General features: G+C 34.8%; 3 protein-coding genes and 1 long non-coding RNA gene across 8 annotated transcripts in view; 2 read left to right on the forward strand and 2 right to left on the reverse strand.

Moving 5' to 3' along the window:
- Nucleotides 1-17,513, forward strand: part of LOC143201664 (unc-112-related protein) — a 40,371-nt gene extending 22,858 nt beyond the window's left edge. For both annotated transcript variants that reach the window (XM_076412864.1, XM_076412866.1), the window contains exons 7-11: nucleotides 13,618-13,817; nucleotides 13,893-14,130; nucleotides 14,185-14,397; nucleotides 14,457-14,613; nucleotides 16,604-17,513. In XM_076412864.1, the coding sequence (XP_076268979.1) occupies nucleotides 13,618-13,817; nucleotides 13,893-14,130; nucleotides 14,185-14,397; nucleotides 14,457-14,613; nucleotides 16,604-16,884 (1,089 nt within the window). In that variant the 3' untranslated portion in view covers nucleotides 16,885-17,513. The remainder of the gene's footprint in view (nucleotides 1-13,617; nucleotides 13,818-13,892; nucleotides 14,131-14,184; nucleotides 14,398-14,456; nucleotides 14,614-16,603) is intronic.
- On the reverse strand, nucleotides 1,072-8,490 carry LOC143201671 (protein mono-ADP-ribosyltransferase PARP12). 2 transcript variants are annotated; one of them, XM_076412882.1, is made up of 3 exons: nucleotides 8,266-8,490; nucleotides 6,362-6,679; nucleotides 1,072-3,474 (listed from the first exon to the last, which is right to left on the reverse strand). In XM_076412882.1, exons 2-3 carry the CDS (start codon nucleotides 6,660-6,662, stop codon nucleotides 2,900-2,902), a joined length of 876 nt encoding a protein of 291 aa, XP_076268997.1. In that variant the 5' UTR covers nucleotides 6,663-6,679; nucleotides 8,266-8,490; the 3' UTR covers nucleotides 1,072-2,899. The 2 variants fall into 2 exon arrangements, with proteins under 2 accessions (XP_076268997.1, XP_076268998.1); XM_076412883.1 differs by having other exon boundaries at nucleotides 8,310-8,440.
- Nucleotides 4,209-4,842, reverse strand: LOC143201684 (uncharacterized). 3 transcript variants are annotated; one of them, XR_013006986.1, is made up of 3 exons: nucleotides 4,636-4,774; nucleotides 4,431-4,537; nucleotides 4,209-4,237 (listed from the first exon to the last, which is right to left on the reverse strand). It is a non-coding gene; the product is annotated as an uncharacterized LOC143201684 (long non-coding RNA). The 3 variants fall into 3 exon arrangements; XR_013006984.1 differs by having other exon boundaries at nucleotides 4,210-4,237; nucleotides 4,718-4,842; XR_013006985.1 differs by lacking the exon at nucleotides 4,209-4,237 and adding an exon at nucleotides 4,334-4,362 and having other exon boundaries at nucleotides 4,718-4,842.
- Nucleotides 17,514-18,434: 921 nt separating the features above from the next.
- Nucleotides 18,435-19,825, forward strand: LOC143201563 (BAG family molecular chaperone regulator 2). Its single transcript, XM_076412687.1, has 4 exons — nucleotides 18,435-18,596; nucleotides 18,738-18,950; nucleotides 19,009-19,186; nucleotides 19,238-19,825. The coding sequence occupies exons 1-4, from the start codon at nucleotides 18,566-18,568 to the stop codon at nucleotides 19,407-19,409; spliced, it is 594 nt and encodes a 197-aa protein (XP_076268802.1). The 5' UTR covers nucleotides 18,435-18,565; the 3' UTR covers nucleotides 19,410-19,825.
- Nucleotides 19,826-20,003: the final 178 nt, after the last annotated feature.

The raw sequence follows: 20,003 nt of genomic DNA on the forward strand, positions 1-20,003 counted from the left end.
CGTGTTTTTATCGATAACACAAAATACAAACATCATTTCGTCCTGTGCGAATTTCCGTAATTTCTGGATCTTGGACGCTTTAGAATTCATATACATACTATGCAAAATAGATTATTTTGAGGCTTTCGAGCCCAATTCTATTGTTTAATAACAGCATCCTGCCGTCATATGATACCGGCAAGCGCTTTGGCAAGAATTGTAATGTTAAACCAAAAAACTTGTTTTTTACGTAACATAACCTAACATAATCGTTCCAATAAAACAGCAACATCAACGTCATCAAGATTTATAACGCAACGTTGCCCCATCAAATGTATATTTTGGTTTATTTCGACTCTTACAGCAAATACTACGTAGGAAAATAATTGCACAACAGTTACAATATAAAATATAACTTATCTTAACGTTATAATGCATCTAATGCATATTTATTGAAGGATTTAAGCTATAGTTAATTAGAGAGCCACAAGAGTTTGTAGGTTAGGGTAGTTTTGTTATATTTACATTAACATATGACAGCGTTGTCGACTAGTACCAACCCAAATCGAATTTTATAGACCGATTTGGTTACATGTTCGGAAGCATCAGACTTCATTCTGTCTCTTTTTAATTAGAGTAATGCTAATCAATAAAATGAACAAGAAAAATGCTCCGAGTTTAAGGGGGATTTTACGTTTTTATAAACTGGACTTGGCAATACGTTCGAAGGTGTTGATGACGTGCATTGGCTATTTCATCGGAAGGGCTAATAGTCAAATTAATCAAACAAATATTAATATATCCAGATAGTGTTTGTTATAAATTCTCTGTAACATAGTGAATATGCCAGAGCAGTTATAATGCATATTACATTCTACAAAAAATTCTACTTTAGTGCGGAATTTAGTAATAAAACACCCATTCTGGGTAGTCGGTTTGTAGTTGATGGTCGTTTCTTTTTGCGTTTGATAGAATAGGCGAAGGCGCCCGGATGTCTCTGGATTTTGGGGTTTATTTTGTTTGTCGATATTTGTATTTTTGTTTTGTTGGTATTGTGTTTTTGTTTGGGCCAGGATAATGAAACACACAGTGTAACTATATCATATTTTATTCGTTAAAACATAATTATGATTATAATTTTAGTAGATCCTTTAATAATGAAAAAATCGACCCCGGAAAGAATGTCGAGCCGTGAAAGCTTCTAAAAGTCGTAAGTCGTCCTATTCTTTCCTAATAACTGACAATAATGCTATAGTCCCAGTTTCTCAAAGTTTTTTTGGTACATACGTCATCAATATGTTTAATGTATTGCCTGCCGCTATTTTCAAATTCGTTTTAGAATCAGACAATATTTTTCTTCTCATTTGATCCTAGTTAAAAAGAGACACAACGCTGTCTGATTAGTTCCAACACGTAAAGGAATGAGTCTGTCAAAGTCGTCCAGTTGTCAGACGTATGCAAAATGCTTCACTTGTGATAAGAGGTTATAACTCTAACCTATAAACTAATTTTTAGATGTACTATAATGTTTAAATAAATTATATTTGATAACATTTTTGTTCAATTATTTTATTTAGATTAAAGTTTTGTTGTATGTCAAAACCAAACTGAACTGATGCGGCAACATTGCGATGTTTTGATGTAACAAATTTAAATAACGTATGTACAAAATAACTTTGAACATACTATAAATGGAAAACTGTTATTTTATGCGGAGAAACGTCAAAACCATCGAGTTTAACTGCTAAGTTGTTGGACAGTTGTTTATGGTGATTTTTCACATTTTCATCAATAAATATCGCAGATAAGACGATAAGAGTACGTGCACATTAACAAGTAACATTCACACCGTGTTGTGCCACTATTTATACCTTAACATGTTTTTTATATTCAAAATATTAATTTTATATGTGCTTGAGTTGTTGGAGAGAAAACAATGTTGTAAATAAAGTACAATTTATTTTCTCTCTTCTTTGGGTCAGTTAATGCGCAAAGACAAGTTGTTTATTTAAATTATTAATATAAAATTATATACATTTCAAGATGTTGAATCGGTCTGTTATGGTGAAAAGAATTATGAATTAGATGGAAATAACGTGCTAAATCCTATGCCTGGTTCTTGGATAATACTGAACCATCGGACCCAACTGATTATTATACACACGATACAAATTCTACTGTTTTTGCCTCATTCTGATTCCGATATTCCTTTTGCGTCTTGACATTTTACTGCCTCTGGTCTTGATTCAGTTCATCTACCAATTATTCGCCGTCAACTCTTTTTTGTACTCGTTACATTTTCCTGCAAATTCTAAGATAAATTCTCATTAACGTTGTCGATGCACCGTGTTCGCTGAAGGAAGCTCGTCCCTCGGGTTCTTGGTAATGGTGAAGAAGACTAGTCCAAGAAACCCTTTTGCTGTTTTTGCCCGATTCGTTCGGAATATCGAGGTGGGAAATACTCTTCCTGCTAGGAACTTCTGACGCCGATTGAACATAAACTAACATCCGACACGTTTCGTCTAACCTCGGTACCTGCACCCCCATTATCCGGATCACTCGACAACGAGCCGATGGGATATACTTTTTGTTGGACATAGTTTCTTGGTTGGCGGCATTCGATACGATACGAATATTTTATGTTGTCTCGAGTCATAATTCTTTTCCCATGTCACAATTATTACAAAAAACAGTTAAATGGTGTAATAAATTAGACCCTTAAGCTATACAAAAAGGAAAATTGTTACAATTTTCGTAAACTTAAATTTCCTTAAAATAAATAATTATAATTGTGTCACAGCATATTTCATAAGATAATATCGTTTTAGTGCTGTTTTCTTAGTAAAATATATCTTTTTAAATACCTAGAGGTCTGCTTAACCATAGTGAACTAGAACTTGGTGTATTTTTGGTATTTCTATTACCACCGTCTGAACATGTTCGGTCTGGGTGGCAACGGTCTGGTCCTGTTGTACCTGATGATGAAAGTGGGCATATATTCTCCATCGTCGTACTTCACTATAACGTCTCCGTTTGGTTTACACGTGGCATCGTAGCCGTCCGGTGGTACCACCGTAAATCTGTCGCCCACGATGGTGTCGCTGACTAAAACATCGGCCACCACCATTGCTCTGTCCGAAAGCGGGGCATTCCTTGGGTAGTGGCACGCATAGGTCGATCGTTTGGCGAACGACACCCCCTGTCCGAAGATGTGGCCCACCGCGTTACCCGCTAGCCTCCAGTCGAAGTTATTTTCGCAAATCTTACGCGCGTTGTTGTACGACGTGCCGTGGAACATAGTTTTTTCATCGGCTTCCCCATTTTTCTGCGTCATTTTCAGCATGAACGAGGCGTATACGTATGGATTTACGTTCTTCATCACCTCTATTATCTCTATATCGTCGATTCTAGGGTTGAGGCTCCTTCTGAATTTCGCGCTGGCAGCCTGGTATTCTAAACTATACTTAGGCAGACTTTTTATGTTGCAAGTGGTACCTGGACATTAAAAAAATCGAGCGTTAAGAAGTAAATAAGAGCATAAAGTAAGACAGAATGTAATTTTCGGTTTAGCAGAGCATTTTTCATTTATTTGGATCAAAGAGATCTGAGGGAACAGGCCCTTTTTCAGAAATTTAGCCTTATGAAATTATTGAAAGTATATTACAAGAGTTAAAGAAGTAAAGTAATATGAACAGTTATTTTTTATAAGATGTTGTAAATTAAATACTAATAAAAATGCACATTTCAATAATTGAAAGTGTTGTAATTATTTTTACCAATTAAATTAATATTAGGAAATATTTGGAAATAATAAGTCATATTTTATTAGAAAATTTTAATGCAAATCTGAAAAAAAGTGAAAATCCTATATTTATATTGAAATATACTTACATCAACTCCATGCAGTATATTTACATAAAGATATTACCTAATATTATTTACAAAAAGTACGTAACCATATTTGTATACTTCATCTGGAAGTAGTCTTCAGTCGATACAACATTATTTTTACAAAACAATAACTTATTTACCTATTCTCTTTTATAAAAATATATACTTTTTTCCTTCACCATCTCAATAGTAGACATTTGATGATATTTTATTTATTCGATTCAATTCAACTCTTATTAGTAAGTTGATCTTTTTAATGTATTGTCCTCCAATATTATTGCATTCTACAAAATCCTATCTAATTTTTGCTGTTATTCTACTTTAGCTTTCTTCAGCTAACCCTCAACAAATTCTAGCAACACTTCACCTATAAAAGAAAAATTAAATTGTTACTAAAATATATCATGATTAAAGTAATGTCTAATCTTGATTTACTAACCCTATTAATGAGTTGACTACTGAACTGATTATCTAGCTTTTGGTTCACTTATTCTACATTTATTAACCCAAAATGAATGGATGGTTAATTACAACAAAAAATATATAAAAGTTATAATTACCTTTAGTATTACTTCTAGTACAATTCTATATTATTTCTGTCATACCATTTGCAATGTTTTTATTTAAACAAAAAGAATAGTTTTCTCTCTACATATATTTGATGGCCCTGAAAATGTTTTTTTTGATACAAATTTGACAATTAATATTTGCATTATAAACAAAGTTGATGTTTGGATATTTTAACTTTTAAAAATGTAACCTTACATTCTGTACTTAACCTTTGTTCTTCCATATTTTAAAACTAATGTATGTTACAACACTAAGAATAACACAACAATTTAATTACCATTGCTATAGATTTGTTAATGCACCATAAAATAATATTCTAGGTTATTTGTTGTTTTGACTCTATTAACTTTTAACGTTTTCACCCGTATATGATTTATTCTTCGGTCAAGTGCACGTTTCTACTGTTCTTCTATTCTTGATAATAGACGGAGATGTACGTATTCCTTCCCGCTTTAATTTTGAGAGAGAAAAGGACGGCGACAATTGTTTGATTCTCTGTCCTGCGTAGACCAGTTCACATTAAATAATTTTAAATTGGCAACTGGCAGTGTGAAAAAAGGAAAGGAAAAATGATGACAAATATGTTTTAGTATTTTAAAAGGTAACAATGACGTAATAAAATAAAAGTAATTGTTACGAATGTTTTTTTCAACCACAAAACGTTAAAAATCAGTGGAATGAAACTAGTAGAACCGAAAATAATAGTACTAAAAGTCGATAGTTCCCAACGCCAGTTTACACATACTGTAGGTAATCCGAAAATTACCTTCCATTAGGATTAGACATAAAGTGTTGGTCGGCTAGAACTACGCATCCTTTTCTATATACGCCTTGTTGTTTACGAGTGTTGTGGTTAGGAATCATTTTTAGGTTAATTTTATATTTACATTTTGTATTTCAAAAGACGAAAAATAAAATTTTTAAATGATATGTCATGAATGTTCAGAATAGTGTAAATATAATTGTGTACTTAATAGAAAGTGGTTAGAATAAATTGATAATTGTCACTATTTATATTTCGGGAATTGGCAACACTGCTGTCATGTGAGTCCATCTAACGGTTCCATCGTAAAGTTTGACGTTTTTGACAATATACGTACTCGGAACATTTTCGTGCGATGATTTTTTACGATTTTCCACGCGGATTATCATAAAAAGAGTGCATCAATCAACTTAATTTGACTTTTGGCGATGGAGCTCCATCAAAAACCACCGTGTATCGCTGGTTTAGTGAATTCAGTCGTGGTCGTAGTTCGCTGTCCGACATTGTCGTCCAAAATTGCTTGTTGTGCCGGAAAACATTAACGCTGCGTTCGAAATGATGAAAGCAAGATCGTCATGTCACCTATTGTGAGATTTAACCAGCATATATGTGAACACTTAGCTGTGTGAAAGTTATGTTCGCGTTGGATCCGACACAATTTGACAATCGCTCAAAAGAAGGCTCGTGTCGATTGGTGCGAAGAAATGCTTAAGAAATTCAATCGCGGCGCTTCGAAAGGCGTTTATAAAATCGTGACAGGTGACGGAAATCGGATTCGGAATGGAATAAATTGCTTTGAAAATTGGTTTAAGCGTATGCAAAAGTGTATGGATCATCGTGGCGAGTACTTGAAAAACAATATAAAAATATACTCGCAGCTTAACTGTTGGTTTTTTCCTATTTCCGAAATATAAATAGTGACCCTCGTATATTATTACTTTCGGTTAACTTAAAAAAAAAACAAAAAAATATCTTTTAAACAAATTTAATCTTATTACTACAACCTAACTACAACTCTTGTAAACAGCAAGGCGCGTATAGAAAAGGATGCGTAGTCGGGTAAACTGTCAGTCCAGATTAGAACAAGTGCGCATGTGCAGTCCTAGCCGGTCCACATTATGTTGAGGCATTTTACTGTCGTCTCAACAAGATACTCACGGTCATTTAGTGCGTCATAGAGATCGCCGTCTGCGCGTCCCGTCGCTCTTAAAAGCATCATCATCATTTTCTCGTTTCTGTCGACGGATCTCCGCGACGTTCTCACTTCCGGTATGCTTCTCGGTACCGCCATCTCTATCCGGGGCGAAGGCATACTTGTAAAATCCGCCTCGTTGGCAGCCCGTTGGTTAAATGTGGAAGACCTTGTTGGTGTCATGAGGTATGTGTTCCATGAGTGCGTCGCGCGCGATTGTGGCGGCGGTGGTGGTGGAGGTTCCGGTTTATCGAAAATGCCACCCATATTGGTTCCGGGTCTCCCTAAGAGAAAGAAAACGGTGTCAGGTGATTAACAGCTCAATTGAAAATCCCCGACCTGACACATAGATGGCGCCACTAGAATTAAATCCATATGTTTCTTAATTACCCCTAACCCTCAAAAGATGCGTGTATAAATTTGCCAGCTGTCGTATCATTAGTTTGTTATTGTGAAAAAAAAATGGATAAAAAGTAATTTCGCGTGTTGTTGAAATATTGCTTTTTGAAGGAGAAAATACAATTGAAGCAAAAATTTGGCTTGATGCAGAGTTTCCGGACACTGCCCCAGGAAAATCAACCATCAACCGTCAAAACTAATTTTGCCAAAAAAAATGTGTTTTACTATGGTAGGCCGGGGATTTTTCAATTGACCTGTTGCTTTGGGTGAGGCAGTGTCGGTCTTTTTTGTGTCGATTTATCTTGCAGTTCGTCGTCTTCGAACCATTTTGGTCCTCCAGGTCTTGTTATCGCTGATATCAAAGTATCCCGTTTTAAATCGTCGAAATCGAAATCGACAAGTGGGCCATGCATTTCTAAAATTGTTTCCTTCAAATAAAGCGACAGAAGTTATCAATGTCGAAAATATTGTTATGAACTTTCCGAGATTGGCACAAATAATGAGTGGAAAACTCTTATTTTAAGTAAAACCATCGAATTTAACAGTTAGGTTAGATTGTTTGACAGTTGTTTATAATGACACCTCGCATTTTCTCCCATCAATATACACGCATGCGCCTAGTATATTATAGAATAGATGTATAAAAATTAAGTATGTATACTTTTTACAGACATTTTTTATTAATGATATTTTTAAAAAGATATTGGAGAAAAAGAAATATCGATATTTTTTGAAATATAGACTGATACTAAAATTTACAGAATCTGTAAAATACACTTAACCTGTAAAATTAAGTATCAATTTAAGAGGTGTACTATATATCGATATTTTTTCGGCATCGCTAGTATGCTACACTTATAAAAAAACTAACTTCAATTTGTTTTAACCATATCTAATAACTTACAATACATCTTAAATAATGAAAGTAAAAGAAAACGTATCCTATCAAGTGACACCATCTAGTAGTCTATACTTCTCTATATGTAATAGGGATATCGATTTTTTTTAGCGATATATCGATTTTTTTCCAAAAAAATTAAACATTATAAAAAAAAACCACTTGTTATGTTTTTACATAGTAGATCACTTACTGAAGTAATTTACTTCACGTCAGGATAGTTATATTGTATAACTGAAATCATATAATAAAACGTATTGCCCACGGGCAGGTTGTTGATGTTCTAGAAGATTAATAGATGTATAAAAAATTAAGAATGTATACTTTTTACAAACATTTTTTATTAATGATATTTTTAAAAAGATATCAATATATTCGAGAGAAATAAATATCGATATTTTTTATGCGATATGGATTGATACCAAAATATATAAAATCTTGACACATCAAGTGACACCATCTAGTAGTCGTCTATACTTCTCTCGATGTATCCATATTTTTGGAATGTAGAAATATGTACGATGTACGAAGAGTAGGCATGTCTGGTTTGAGTAAGCAGGGAAAAATAAGTACCTGTTAGTTGTAAATGTAGTCCTGTTCACTTCAGATATGATTACCGTTTATTAAAATCCTAATTAAGACACTTTATCACACACAACTATTTTTATATCACTGCCATTACTTCTAACCAATACGTAATTAAGCTAACGACAACTATGCGAATTTTATAACAGCAGACGGAAAATGCTATGGCGAATGCAGGGCGATTTTTTGTACAACGTTGCCAGATTACGTGTTGTAAATACATCTGTTCGGTCTGTATATATATAAAACGAGAGAGGAGGAGATATCTCGATAGACCGGTTGATTTTTGTGTTAATCACCGAATTTCTTAGGTTAATTTTAGACGGAAAGTAAATACTACGTTATCGAAATAATAATCTTGTAAACCACGTCAATTTGTTTTATATAAGAGACTTTTTTATCAAATTCTATGCATCATGGGTACACCTACTTGTGATTTATACTGGACTATAAACTGGCGGGAAATCTGACAACATCGATAACATCCTGTTAGTTTAGTTGGTTGTTCTGTGAATCACTCGATTTTATATAAACGATAAAAAACAAGTGCTACGTTGTTGAAATAATGTTATATGGATTTGTTTGTTAATTATGTTTATGCTACTTGATTATTTTTTAATATTTGGTGCGTTTACCGTTCTGAAACTAAAAAGCACTTTGAATATTGAAATAAAAACTACATTTAGTATGAAAATAAATTATAAATTGTTTATTTATTTACTGTTGATGATTTTTTAAAAATATTCAGTTGCGCTGTGTTTTATACTGGACTATAAACTGGCGGGAAATCTGACAACATCGATAACATCCTGTTAGTTTAGTTGGTTGTTCTGTGAATCACTCGATTTTATATAAACGATAAAAAACAAGTGTTACGTTGTTGAAATAATGTTATATGGATTTGTTTGTTAATTATGTTTATGCTACTTTTACCGTTCTCAAACTAAAAAGCACTTTGAATATTGAAATGAAAATTACATTTAGTATGAAAATAAATTAAAAATTGTTTATTTATTTACTGTTGAAGATGTCCGAGATAATTATATAAGAAATACTTTTATTTCTTGGCAAATAAAATACAAATATTCAACAAACATTATAATGGTCACTATCTTGATAACATACAAGGTGTTACAACGGTGATTACAATAACATTCATTATCAACTACGTCAACAAGTACCCTTCTTCGAGAGACTCTAAGAAACTATATGATTCCCAGTCAAGGCGTCGGCCTTTATATCCAAAAGTGTACATCTCAGCCATAGAGTAATAGAGATGCAACTCAATAGGGGACACTGGCGTAAAGTTTTGCTTTGCCCAACATCTAGAGGTCGCATAATTGGCCATTCAAGTAATTTGATTGGTTAATTTAAATGAAAACAATTTTTTTCTGAAATAAATTTATTAAATAAAATAAAATTAAATATAAATATATGAAAAAGTAAAGTATTATATATATATATATATATATATATATATATATATATATATATATAGCGCTCATGTTCCTCCTCTTCGCAATTTCCTAAAGGCCAATGAGATGAAAAAATTTAACTTATGTTAAACGATTCAAATAACTTCTAAAACATACTAGCCGAGGATGTGTATTCCAGAATCCATTAGCTGGATCCAAAAAAAAACTATCTTAGTTAAACAGCCTTAAGCCAATATATTGATTTTTTTTTTATTACTCTTCGTGAGTCCACAATCTGCCCTATTGGCAATAAGTATTTCTTCTGTTTATATTATATATACATGGCATGTAGAAAATCACTTCATTAAGCAATCTTCTGTATAAATCTTCTGTATATATTATCTTAATTAATTAGTCTTATTCTAATGCTTATTCTAAACTCTACATATGTTCAGTAATCAGATCAGGTGGTATTAAACGTTTTAGTCTACGCACTTCACTATCACGTCGCATATTTAGCTGATTAGCGAGTACATTGGGATGCACTGACACTCTTTCGAAGTACTTCACACAAACACGTTGGATTACACTCGTTATAGGTTCTAGAGGAATATCGCGTTGTATCACTTTATTTGAAATATAGTACGGAGCATCAACAATGGCACGCAACACCTTATTTTGGAACCGTTGAATGATGGATATGTTAGATTTGCTAGCGGTACCCCATAGTTGAATTCCATATGTCCAAATGGGCTTCAGTATAGACTCATACAGCAATACCTTGTTATCTAATGATAACTTGGATTTGCGCCCAATGAGCCAATACATTTGATATAATTTTAGTCCTAGTTGTTTCCGTTTAGAGAGTATGTGCTTCTTCCAGGTTAGGCGTCGATCTAAATGCATACCAAGATATTTAACTTGCTCTGCTTGGGGGAGTTGACGATGATTGATATTTACTGGTGGACATGTTCTTCTACGCAGGGTAAACGTTATATGCGTGGATTTTGATTCATTGGCTTTAATGCGCCTTGTCTTCAACCATAATTGTATTTGCTCCAGGTGGGTTTGTAGGTTTATTGATGCTGTGACTGGATCTTCATGGGATGCTAAGATTGCTGTATCGTCTGCATATGTTGCCACAGTAGTTATTTCTGTGGTGGGCAGATCAGCCGTATACAGAAGATACAGTACTGGACCCAGTACACTACCTTGCGGAACTCCTGAATATATGGGATTTAATTCGGTATGTTCATCGCCTTGATTTACAATAAAATGTCTGTCATTGAGATACGATTTTAGTAGCTGATAGTCCGGATGAGGGAGAAGTTTCTTTAGTTTAACCTGCAAGCCCGTATGCCATACTTTGTCAAAAGCCTGAGATATGTCTAGGAAAGCAGCCGAACAATATCTTTTGGCATTTAGGTCAGCGTTTATTTGGTTTACAAGTCTATCGCAAATCATATAGATGCGTAAAATGTGCAGGAGAACATAAGACAGGAGATTGTACTCGTAAAGTTCGTGATGAAAAAGTGAAATGTGTTAACTGTAACGGAAATCATCCAGCGAACTACAAGGGTTGCGCAGTCCACAAGCAACTACAGCAGAAACTCTATCCTACCTTAAGGAAAAAAAAACATCAACAAAAACAATCCACTACTACCAATCTACCACTACCCACCAGAACAAATCAACCAGACATAACTTATGCCCAAATAGTTGAAAATGGTTCAGCACAAAAACGAGAGACAATATCTCAGTCTACTGAAACTAGCAACATCTCAAGATTAGAAAATATGATGGCCAAACTAATGGATCAAATGAGTACGATGCTTGGTCTACTCACAACCGTCGTAAGCAAACTTGCCTAATGCCTGAAACCAATAGCTACAAAATCGCCGTCTGGAATGCCAATGGGCTCCAACAACACGCCAGGGAACTAAAAATGTTCGTAAATGAACAAAATATTGACGTTATGATGGTTTCCGAAACACACTTCACGGACAAGAATTATCTGAAAGTTCCTAAATATAAGCTTTATCATACAAATCACCCTGATGATAAAGCACATGGAGGTACAGCCATAATAATTCGAGATGATATAAAGCATTTCGAAAAAGAAAAATTCCGCAAAGACTACCTGCAAGCCACCAGTATAACCATAGAGGAAGCCCATGGACCATTAACAATTTCTGCGATTTGTTGCCTACCCAAACATAACAACAAGGCAGAACAATTTCAAGAATTCTTCAGTACGCTAGGTAATAGATTTATAGCAGGAGGAGATTATAATGCAAAACATTTAATGTGGGGTTCAAGAATAATAACCTCAAAAGGTAGAGAACTGCTCAAAGCCATAAGGAAAGATAACTTACAACATATCTCTACTGGTGAACCAACATATTGGCCCTCAGACAGAAATAAAAAACCAGATACAATAGATTTCTGTATTACAAAAAATATTGATCCAAAAAAGTGTCAGGCAGAATCATGTTTCGACCTGTCTTCTGATCATTCACCAATAATAGTAACAATTTCTTCAAAAATTACCATCAAAGATAAACCCCCTTCTCTGTGCAATATTGATATTGATAATTAAACTTTTTTTCTTTAATGAAAAGAGCCTCTCAAGGTAGTTGTTAAATTGATGTCGCCTTAACAAATGTGTTCTTGCTTGAGCGATAAATTTTACAGCAATATTCCTCGTGTATTGAATATATCGGTTGACCTACTTTTAATAGATTTGCATTCAGGAACTACTATTTATTTTATTGGAGCTGCAACTATCGATCCAGAGAGAAAAGTATATACCCGTTTGCATAGCTTCTTTCGGAAGGGGGATTAATTTCTAAAATAAAAAAAATCAATATTTGATGTTTGAATATATATGAATAAACTTACCCCAACTTACAACAACAAAACATGATGTAACGATCATAAATTTCTTTGATATTTATTTCATTCGGTTTGGGGTTTTTAACATTATCAACCATTGTTTAATGACATCCAAATACTTCTTCGAACGAACACGATTCTTTACTAACTGTGCATCCGGATACACGACACTTCGTAGATCAATAATTCACTTTACTTTTTTACTACCGACTTATATATACTAATGAACTAATAATTTAATCTCTAAACGCACTATTCCTTATGACGGCCATACTGAAAATGGCGCTCAAAATAAATAAATAAATAACAAACGTACCATAGAAACGAAGTGAGCCAGTCAGAGTCCGTCGTGGCTTATAGCGTAGCGATTAAAGCAAGTAATAAGTTAAAAGTAGCGACATCTACATGTCGGACGTCGCGAAACATTTCTCCAAAATTTCCTGTTAAGTTAAATCTCTATTTCTCTATCATCTCAGCATTCCCATCGCCCGGTCCCGATACCTCATCATACATCAGGTGCCCTTTACGTAATTCCTCAACAATGCCGTGCTATATTTTCTTACAATATCGATGTTTTTGGGTCTATATATCGATTTTTTCAAAAGAGTATCGATAGTTGTACAAGAGGGAGCTTCAAATAGTAATATCGATAATGAAAACCTGGGTTTTTTGAAGGAATTTGAAAGAGAAGTCTTTCGATATTTCCGGAATCAAATTTTTTTTTGGTGAAAAGTAGGGCTGGGGCGCAAGAAGTTCGATACTACTAAAGGCTGGGGTTTTTAAACGAGCGTATCGAACTTTTTAAAACAAAAATAATTTTGTGTATAAAAGTAGGGTTGGAGTGTATCGATATTTTTTCATCTTCGGTATAGCGATATTTTTCTTTTGGTGGTCTTTTTGGTGTTATACTGCCTGAAGGAGCTGAAGGGACAGATTCATAGTTTTCATATTGTTCGGTTTTCAGCTCTTTTGAAAAAAATATATAGAGATTCTAATGTGGTTTTAATTAAAACATTTTGGTGCGTTTCAGTTGCAAGTCGCCTTGCAGTCCACGAAGCCCCAGCAACCTCCCGTTTTGGAGACTAACGGTGGAACAGTCTCCCCTGTCGACGACGACATCGACGCCGCCCTCAACAACCTCCAGACCACGCTAGAGGGCTCCACCATCGGCACCCGCTCCAGCGACATCACCTCCGTGCCCGAGCTTAAGGACCAGCTTCGATTCCTGAAGTAAGTCCCGTTATCGGTTACGAGGTTTCACCCGACCGGACGGCCGGTTTCTTCTTACCCCCTCTCTTCCCCCAGGCCGAAGCGGTTTACCCTGAAGGGCTACAAGAAGTACTGGTTCACCTGCCGCGACCTACAGTTGTTTATGTTCAAGAATCGCGAGGATATGGTGCACAACACCGGGGTCGTGATGGAGATCAACCTGAAAGGATGCGAGGTGACTCCGGACGTCAACATCAGCCAGAACAAGTACGTCATCAAGCTGGAGGTGCCCAGCAGCGACGACATGACGGAGATGTATATTCGATGCGACGACGTAAGCTAGCACATTATTCGGTGGAACTTGACGTTGAGCGCGGTTGATTTCCAGGAGACCCAGTACTCCAGGTGGATGGCCTGCTGTCGACTGGCGGCCAAGGGCAGGTCCCTGGCCGACAGTTCCTACGAGACGGAGAAGCAGACCATCTTGGACTTCCTGAATCTGCAGCGGCGGGCGGAGGAGCCGACGATGAACCCGGACAAGTTGGACATCCAGTTGGAGGATTACATCGCTCCGAAGTACATGAAAAAGTCACGGGGAAAGGTACGACCGGGACGTTAGCCGGTTAAGGGTTTGTTCATCTATTTGTGCGTATTTTTCAGTTGAACCAGCGAATACTGGAAGCCCACGCCAACGTCAAGAACCTGTCGCTGATCGACGCGAAGATGAGCTACATAAGGGCCTGGCAACAGTTGCCCGAGTTCGGTATCACCCTTTTTGTTGTCAAGTTTATGAACAGCAAAAAGGAAGAATTGTTAGGTGTGTACTATGCTCGTAAAAACGTAGATTATTTTTTCCTGTCGGTTATTTTATACCTAGATTACTTCTGCGCATCTTTCATTTTTAATATAAATCACTTTTCAGATGGATTATATTTTATACATAAATAGCATTTTGGTCTTTTATTTTTCACATATATTATTTTTCAGTTAGATTCATTATTCATATAGCTTACCTTTCATATGGTTAGCTTTTCACAAGGATTACTTTTCAGGTAGATACGTTTTTCAAGCAGATTACATTTGAGGTATATCCGTTTTTCATATAATTAAACTTTCCTGTGGTTAACTTTTCATCTAGATTACTTTTCAAGTTGATAAGTTTTCAGGATAACTTTATAATACCTTACTTTTTGGCGTCTTAGCTTACCTTTGGTTGAGGTTGATTCGTTTTTAATCAAGCTCACTTTTCTCGTAGATTACTTTTCATGTAGATTGTTTTCAGGTGGTTATTTTTTTTATGAAACTTACTTTTCAGGCATTTTTCACGAAGTTTAATTTTCAGGGAGATACATTTTTCATATAGCTTACCTTTCATTTGATTAGTTTTTCTTTTACTTGTCAGGTAGATAGTTTTTTTGGATTACTTTATAATAAATCACTTATTGGCTTCTTCAATTTTTGGCCCAGATTACTTTTCGAGCAGATTCGTTTTCGCCCGGATTACTTTTCAGGTGGATTCGTTGTTCATCTAGCTTACCTTTCACGTAAATTACTTTTCAGGTAGTTGTTTTTACGTAGCTTACTTTTCAGGCGCTTTTCACGCAGTTTAATCTTCAGAGAGATTCGTTTTTAATCTAGCTCACTTTTCTCGTAGATTACTTTTCATGTAGATTGTTTTCAGGTAGTTATTTTTTTATGTAACTTACTTTTCAGGCATTTTTCACGCAGTTTAATTTTCAGGGAGATTCATTTTTCATATAGCTTACCTTTCATGTGATTGGTTTTTCATTTACTTGTCAGGTAGATAGTTTTTTGGATTACTTTATAATAAATCACTTATTGGCTTCTTCAGTTTTTGGCCCAGATTACTTTTCGAGCAGATTCGTTTTCACCCGGATTACTTTTCAGGTGGATTCGTTGTTCATCTATCTTACCTTTCACGTAGATTACTTTTCAGGTAGTTGTTTTTACGTAGCTTACTTTTCAGGCGCTTTTCACGCAGTTTAATTTTCGGAGAGATTCATTTTTCATATAGCTTGCCTTTCAAGTTTTTTTTGCATTACTTTATAATAAATTACTTTTTGGCGCCTTAAATTTTTCGACCAGACTACTTTTCGAGCAGATTTCGTTTTCACGCGTATTACTTTCAGGTTTTTTCGTTCATCTAGCTTACGTTTCACGTAAATTAACTGTTCGGGTATATTACAATATTTTTCAGACAGATTCGTTCTACATCTGGCTTACCTTTCAGGTGATTATTTTTCACTTTTCAGGCATGTCCGTTCTTAGCAGATTACTTTTTATATAAATTCGTTTTTCGTCTAGCTTACCTTTCACATAAATTAGTTTTTTATGTATGTTGCAATATTCTTCGGATAGATTCGTTCTTCATTTAGTTTACTTTTCAGGTGGTTATCTTTAATCTTTTTTAATTTTGCACCCAGATTACTTTTCAGGTAGATTCGCTTTTCATTGATATTAAATACTTTTTTTAACGCAAGTTGTTTTTTTTTTTTTCATAGGATGTCGATTATTTTTTCGTAGATTATTCTTTCATGCGGATTACTTTCCAGGTCGGTCAGTTTTTCATTTTAATCACTCCAAACAAAAATTGTAAACTTTTTTACGTCTTTATTTTTTACGGAGATTACTTTTCAAGTAGATTAGTTTTTCATGTTCATTACTTTTAGACATTGAGGCAGAAAAGTCCTTTTTCCTTAATATTCGAACGAACCATAAGATCTATCTTTTTCACTGATTCACACCCCTCTCTCCACGTGAAGATACTAAAACCTTTCACGTCTTAGGTGTGGCTTACAATCGAATAATGAAGATGGACGTAAACTCCGGTGACCACCAGAAGACGTGGCGGTTCAACACCATGAAAGCTTGGAACGTAAACTGGGAGAGCAAGCATATGATGGTACAGTTTGAAGAGGAGAACATCGTGTTCAGCTGTTTGTCCGCCGACTGCAAGGTAATCCACGAGTTCATCGGCGGCTACATCTTCCTCTCCACCAGATCCAAAGACGCCAGCCAGACACTGAACGAGGAACTCTTCCATAAACTCACCGGCGGCTGGTCTTAAGGACTGCGAGAGTTGCACGTGCCTTCCTACCGTATTGGTGGTAGTTTTTCTTTTTCTTATCTGGATATCTCCTTCACTGTATAAAGACCGTTTATTAAACATTCTCCTTTTTTATGTTTTACACAATTAATTAACATAATTGACGTTCTGATTTATAGGGTTCATTTGTAAATAAAAATTGTATTTTGTCCATAATTGTTTATAAGTAATCATAGTTTGCTGTTATTTAATTGAATATAATGTATATTGTTTTGCCGCCTCGGTTCGAGTAGGCTTCGGGAAACGTCCGGAAGAAGAACGAGGTGCCAACAAGATTTTTATTATTTCAACTCGGATCGCGGCCGGTCTAGTTCTTAACGTATTTAACGCCGACATAAAAACGCCTTTACTAGTTTAAGCTTACTCCTTGTGCCGCTGCTGAAATGAAACTTAATCAATACCATGCACAAAACACATTTTAAGTGCCTCAAAGTCACCTAGTGGTGGTGATTCATCTAGTTTTATCTAATGTTACTAAACTATTTAGAAAGAAATATATTTTTTTCATATTTTACAAATTTAACCTGAATTTTATATAAATTGATATTAATTAAAAATTGTATATGATAATAAACTATATAATAACATTCTACACTTGTTTTAATACATTTGAGTGTAATAATTTAAACAGTTGAAACATAGTGTCAAAAACAAAAGGGGTAGGGATGAATGGATATGTCGACGGCAGATAAGTATCGATATTTATTTTAGCTCATATGAGTATATACGTAAAAGTTCAACCGGCGTATAATTTGTTTGCTCAATATTCGGAAGGAATTAAATGGATTTACATGCAACTTTTACATAGCATTTCATAATAATAGAAGAACCTTTTTATAAGCATTTTATGCGGATGTTCCATAAGAAATGGTAAATTTCTGAGTGTTTTAGTTTGACATTTAATCCTTCCAATCCAAACAGTGGATTCACATCATCAAAATCTGGTAATACAAACGACGGTGTTAATGACATGTAATGACTGTTTAATTGAAAAGCTCAGAGCTTTAACAAGCACCAGAGCCAAAGACAAATGGTCTACAATTTCAAACTGTTTCATTGAAAGCTGATTGTTTTATATATAAAAACAATTTTAATACAGTTATATCTTTTTAATATAGGCCTTGAAGAGCGCTCTAATTTGAGCTAGAAATATCTCTAATAAAATGAGCATTTTTATATATTTAGGGAATTTAAAATAACAATTTATATGAACCCTCTTATTGTTTGAAGATATTTCGATTTGATTTTCACGTTCAAATTAATGTTAAAAGAGAAATGTTAATATCCGATCTAATATATAAATAGTAAACAGAGTTGCATAAATGCATTATATTAATGCAACTCTGTATACAGAGTAAAAATATCAGACATTGAAATGTTTGAATATTATGGATTGTTTAGTAATAAAAGTAATTAGTTATCATTACTATCAGAAGTATGCAGTTAAATTATAAGACGATTTGTCCTACCTGTAGTGTTCTAGAAGTTTTCATTGTTATGGTAGGGGAACATATAAAAACTATTTGTCATATACACACACCTGTCAGATGTGCGATTAAGTTCCAGAAGAGCGGTTCGCGCTACCTTTAATTTTCTGCAAATTTTCATCGGTTTTCGGTAGTGAAAATAAAGCTGGATCATTATGGATGTTGACCAGCCGACGTCTTCAGTCGGTGAGTGTTGTTTTTTGCCGTGAAATTTTTTTTGTTTTTTTTTAGGTTATCTAAGTATTTTTGTTTGTATTTTCGAGAGTTCAGTTTTAATTACTAGCCACATGCATGTATTTCGATTACATAAAAGCTTATTTGTGTTAGAGTATACGGCGTTAGGTCTCCCAAAGATAGACGAAAGCAACACTACGGATAATAAACCGCCCAAGGAGAGAATATTGGAACTATTGGATGTCTTGGAGGCTAAAGTGGAGAAACTACGAAAGGACGCGAGCGCGTTAGAAGAGGATCGGGATAAGATCCTGGCGACTCTGGATTCTGTTCGACATACCGATTTGATCCATCAACTAGATCAAAGTAAAGATTTGACGGAATTGAAATAACATTCGTCTTCACCAACTAACTATCTTTTTAGATGACGCCGATGATGTAGTCAGATACACAGACAGCATAATAAACCGTTGTCAGACCGTGGAAGTTAGGGTTTTAACGCAGAGAGACACCATGCAAGAAGAAGCCTTATTTCAGGTGAATCACTTAATCGACAGCATGGTAATGGATCTAAGGAATGATCACGTCGCGGCTAAACAGAGGTATGTTCCTTAATCGTGTTTAGTGTCTTTGAAGAAAATTATATGTTTCAGATGTATTTCCTATGTAAATGCGTGTTCCTCTACAATGATCGATGGTGTTATGGACAAAAACTTCGAGTCCGCGGTACTAGGATGCACCCTCGATGATCAGAAGCGAGTCAAGAAACGACTCCAGGGCCTACTGAGTTATTTCGATAGATTGGTGGTACAGTCGTTCGACTGAAAGCATGGGTGGCTTCAATCTTAAATAGTTATTGTACATATTTTTGTTTCTTTATATAAAATAGATGTATTTTTAAAACTTTCAGTTAACCTTTATATGAAGACTATTCTAGGTAATAGGTACTTGTACATTTTATTCCTATTTGTACTGTGGTATCTTTTTGAGGAGAACTGCAATTGTTATAGCTGAAGCTGTGGTATTTTGTCATTATTGTCGGCATTTTGTTTACGATTTTTTTATAACAATTTTTTTTTTTGTTAATCCAGGGTAGGTGACAGATGTTTTTTACGTGATTGTTTTTCCGCTTTGTGTCGATTAAGTATTCACATATAGTACAAATATTGTCAGAGGTTTACTGGAAATCACGGAATCAACTCTTGTTACGTTTCCTTCAGCGAATAAAATATGAAGCTTTTCGATAGTGTTTTTTTTGTGATCCTACCGCGGTTACCATGACCATATAAACACTAATCTGCGTCAACAATGGACGAATTAAAGGTGATCGGCAATGCAAACTTGATTTTTGAGGGTTTAAATCGAATACAAAAGTACTAATAACTTTTCGTTCCAATGAAATTGATTACATATACGATT

Source organism: Rhynchophorus ferrugineus, unplaced genomic scaffold (assembly GCF_030347505.1).
Source record: "Rhynchophorus ferrugineus isolate W39M unplaced genomic scaffold, kcgeb_rfMv2 rfM8, whole genome shotgun sequence".
Lineage (NCBI taxonomy): Eukaryota > Metazoa > Arthropoda > Insecta > Coleoptera > Curculionidae > Rhynchophorus > Rhynchophorus ferrugineus.

What these genes read in the sequence shown, in the direction of transcription:
- LOC143201671 (XM_076412882.1), bottom strand. Translation starts at nt 6,662, where the DNA reads ATGGGTGGCATTTTCGATAAACCGGAACCTCCACCACCACCGCCGCCA. An exon ending in CTATGACGCACTAAATGACC is followed by an intron (nt 3,475 to 6,361) that starts GTGAGTATCTTG and finishes TTTAATGTCCAG; the next exon opens with GTACCACTTGCAACATAAAA.
- LOC143201563 (XM_076412687.1), top strand. Translation starts at nt 18,566, where the DNA reads ATGGATGTTGACCAGCCGACGTCTTCAGTCG. An exon ending in CCAGCCGACGTCTTCAGTCG is followed by an intron (nt 18,597 to 18,737) that starts GTGAGTGTTGTT and finishes TATTTGTGTTAG; the next exon opens with AGTATACGGCGTTAGGTCTC. An exon ending in CACGTCGCGGCTAAACAGAG is followed by an intron (nt 19,187 to 19,237) that starts GTATGTTCCTTA and finishes TATATGTTTCAG; the next exon opens with ATGTATTTCCTATGTAAATG.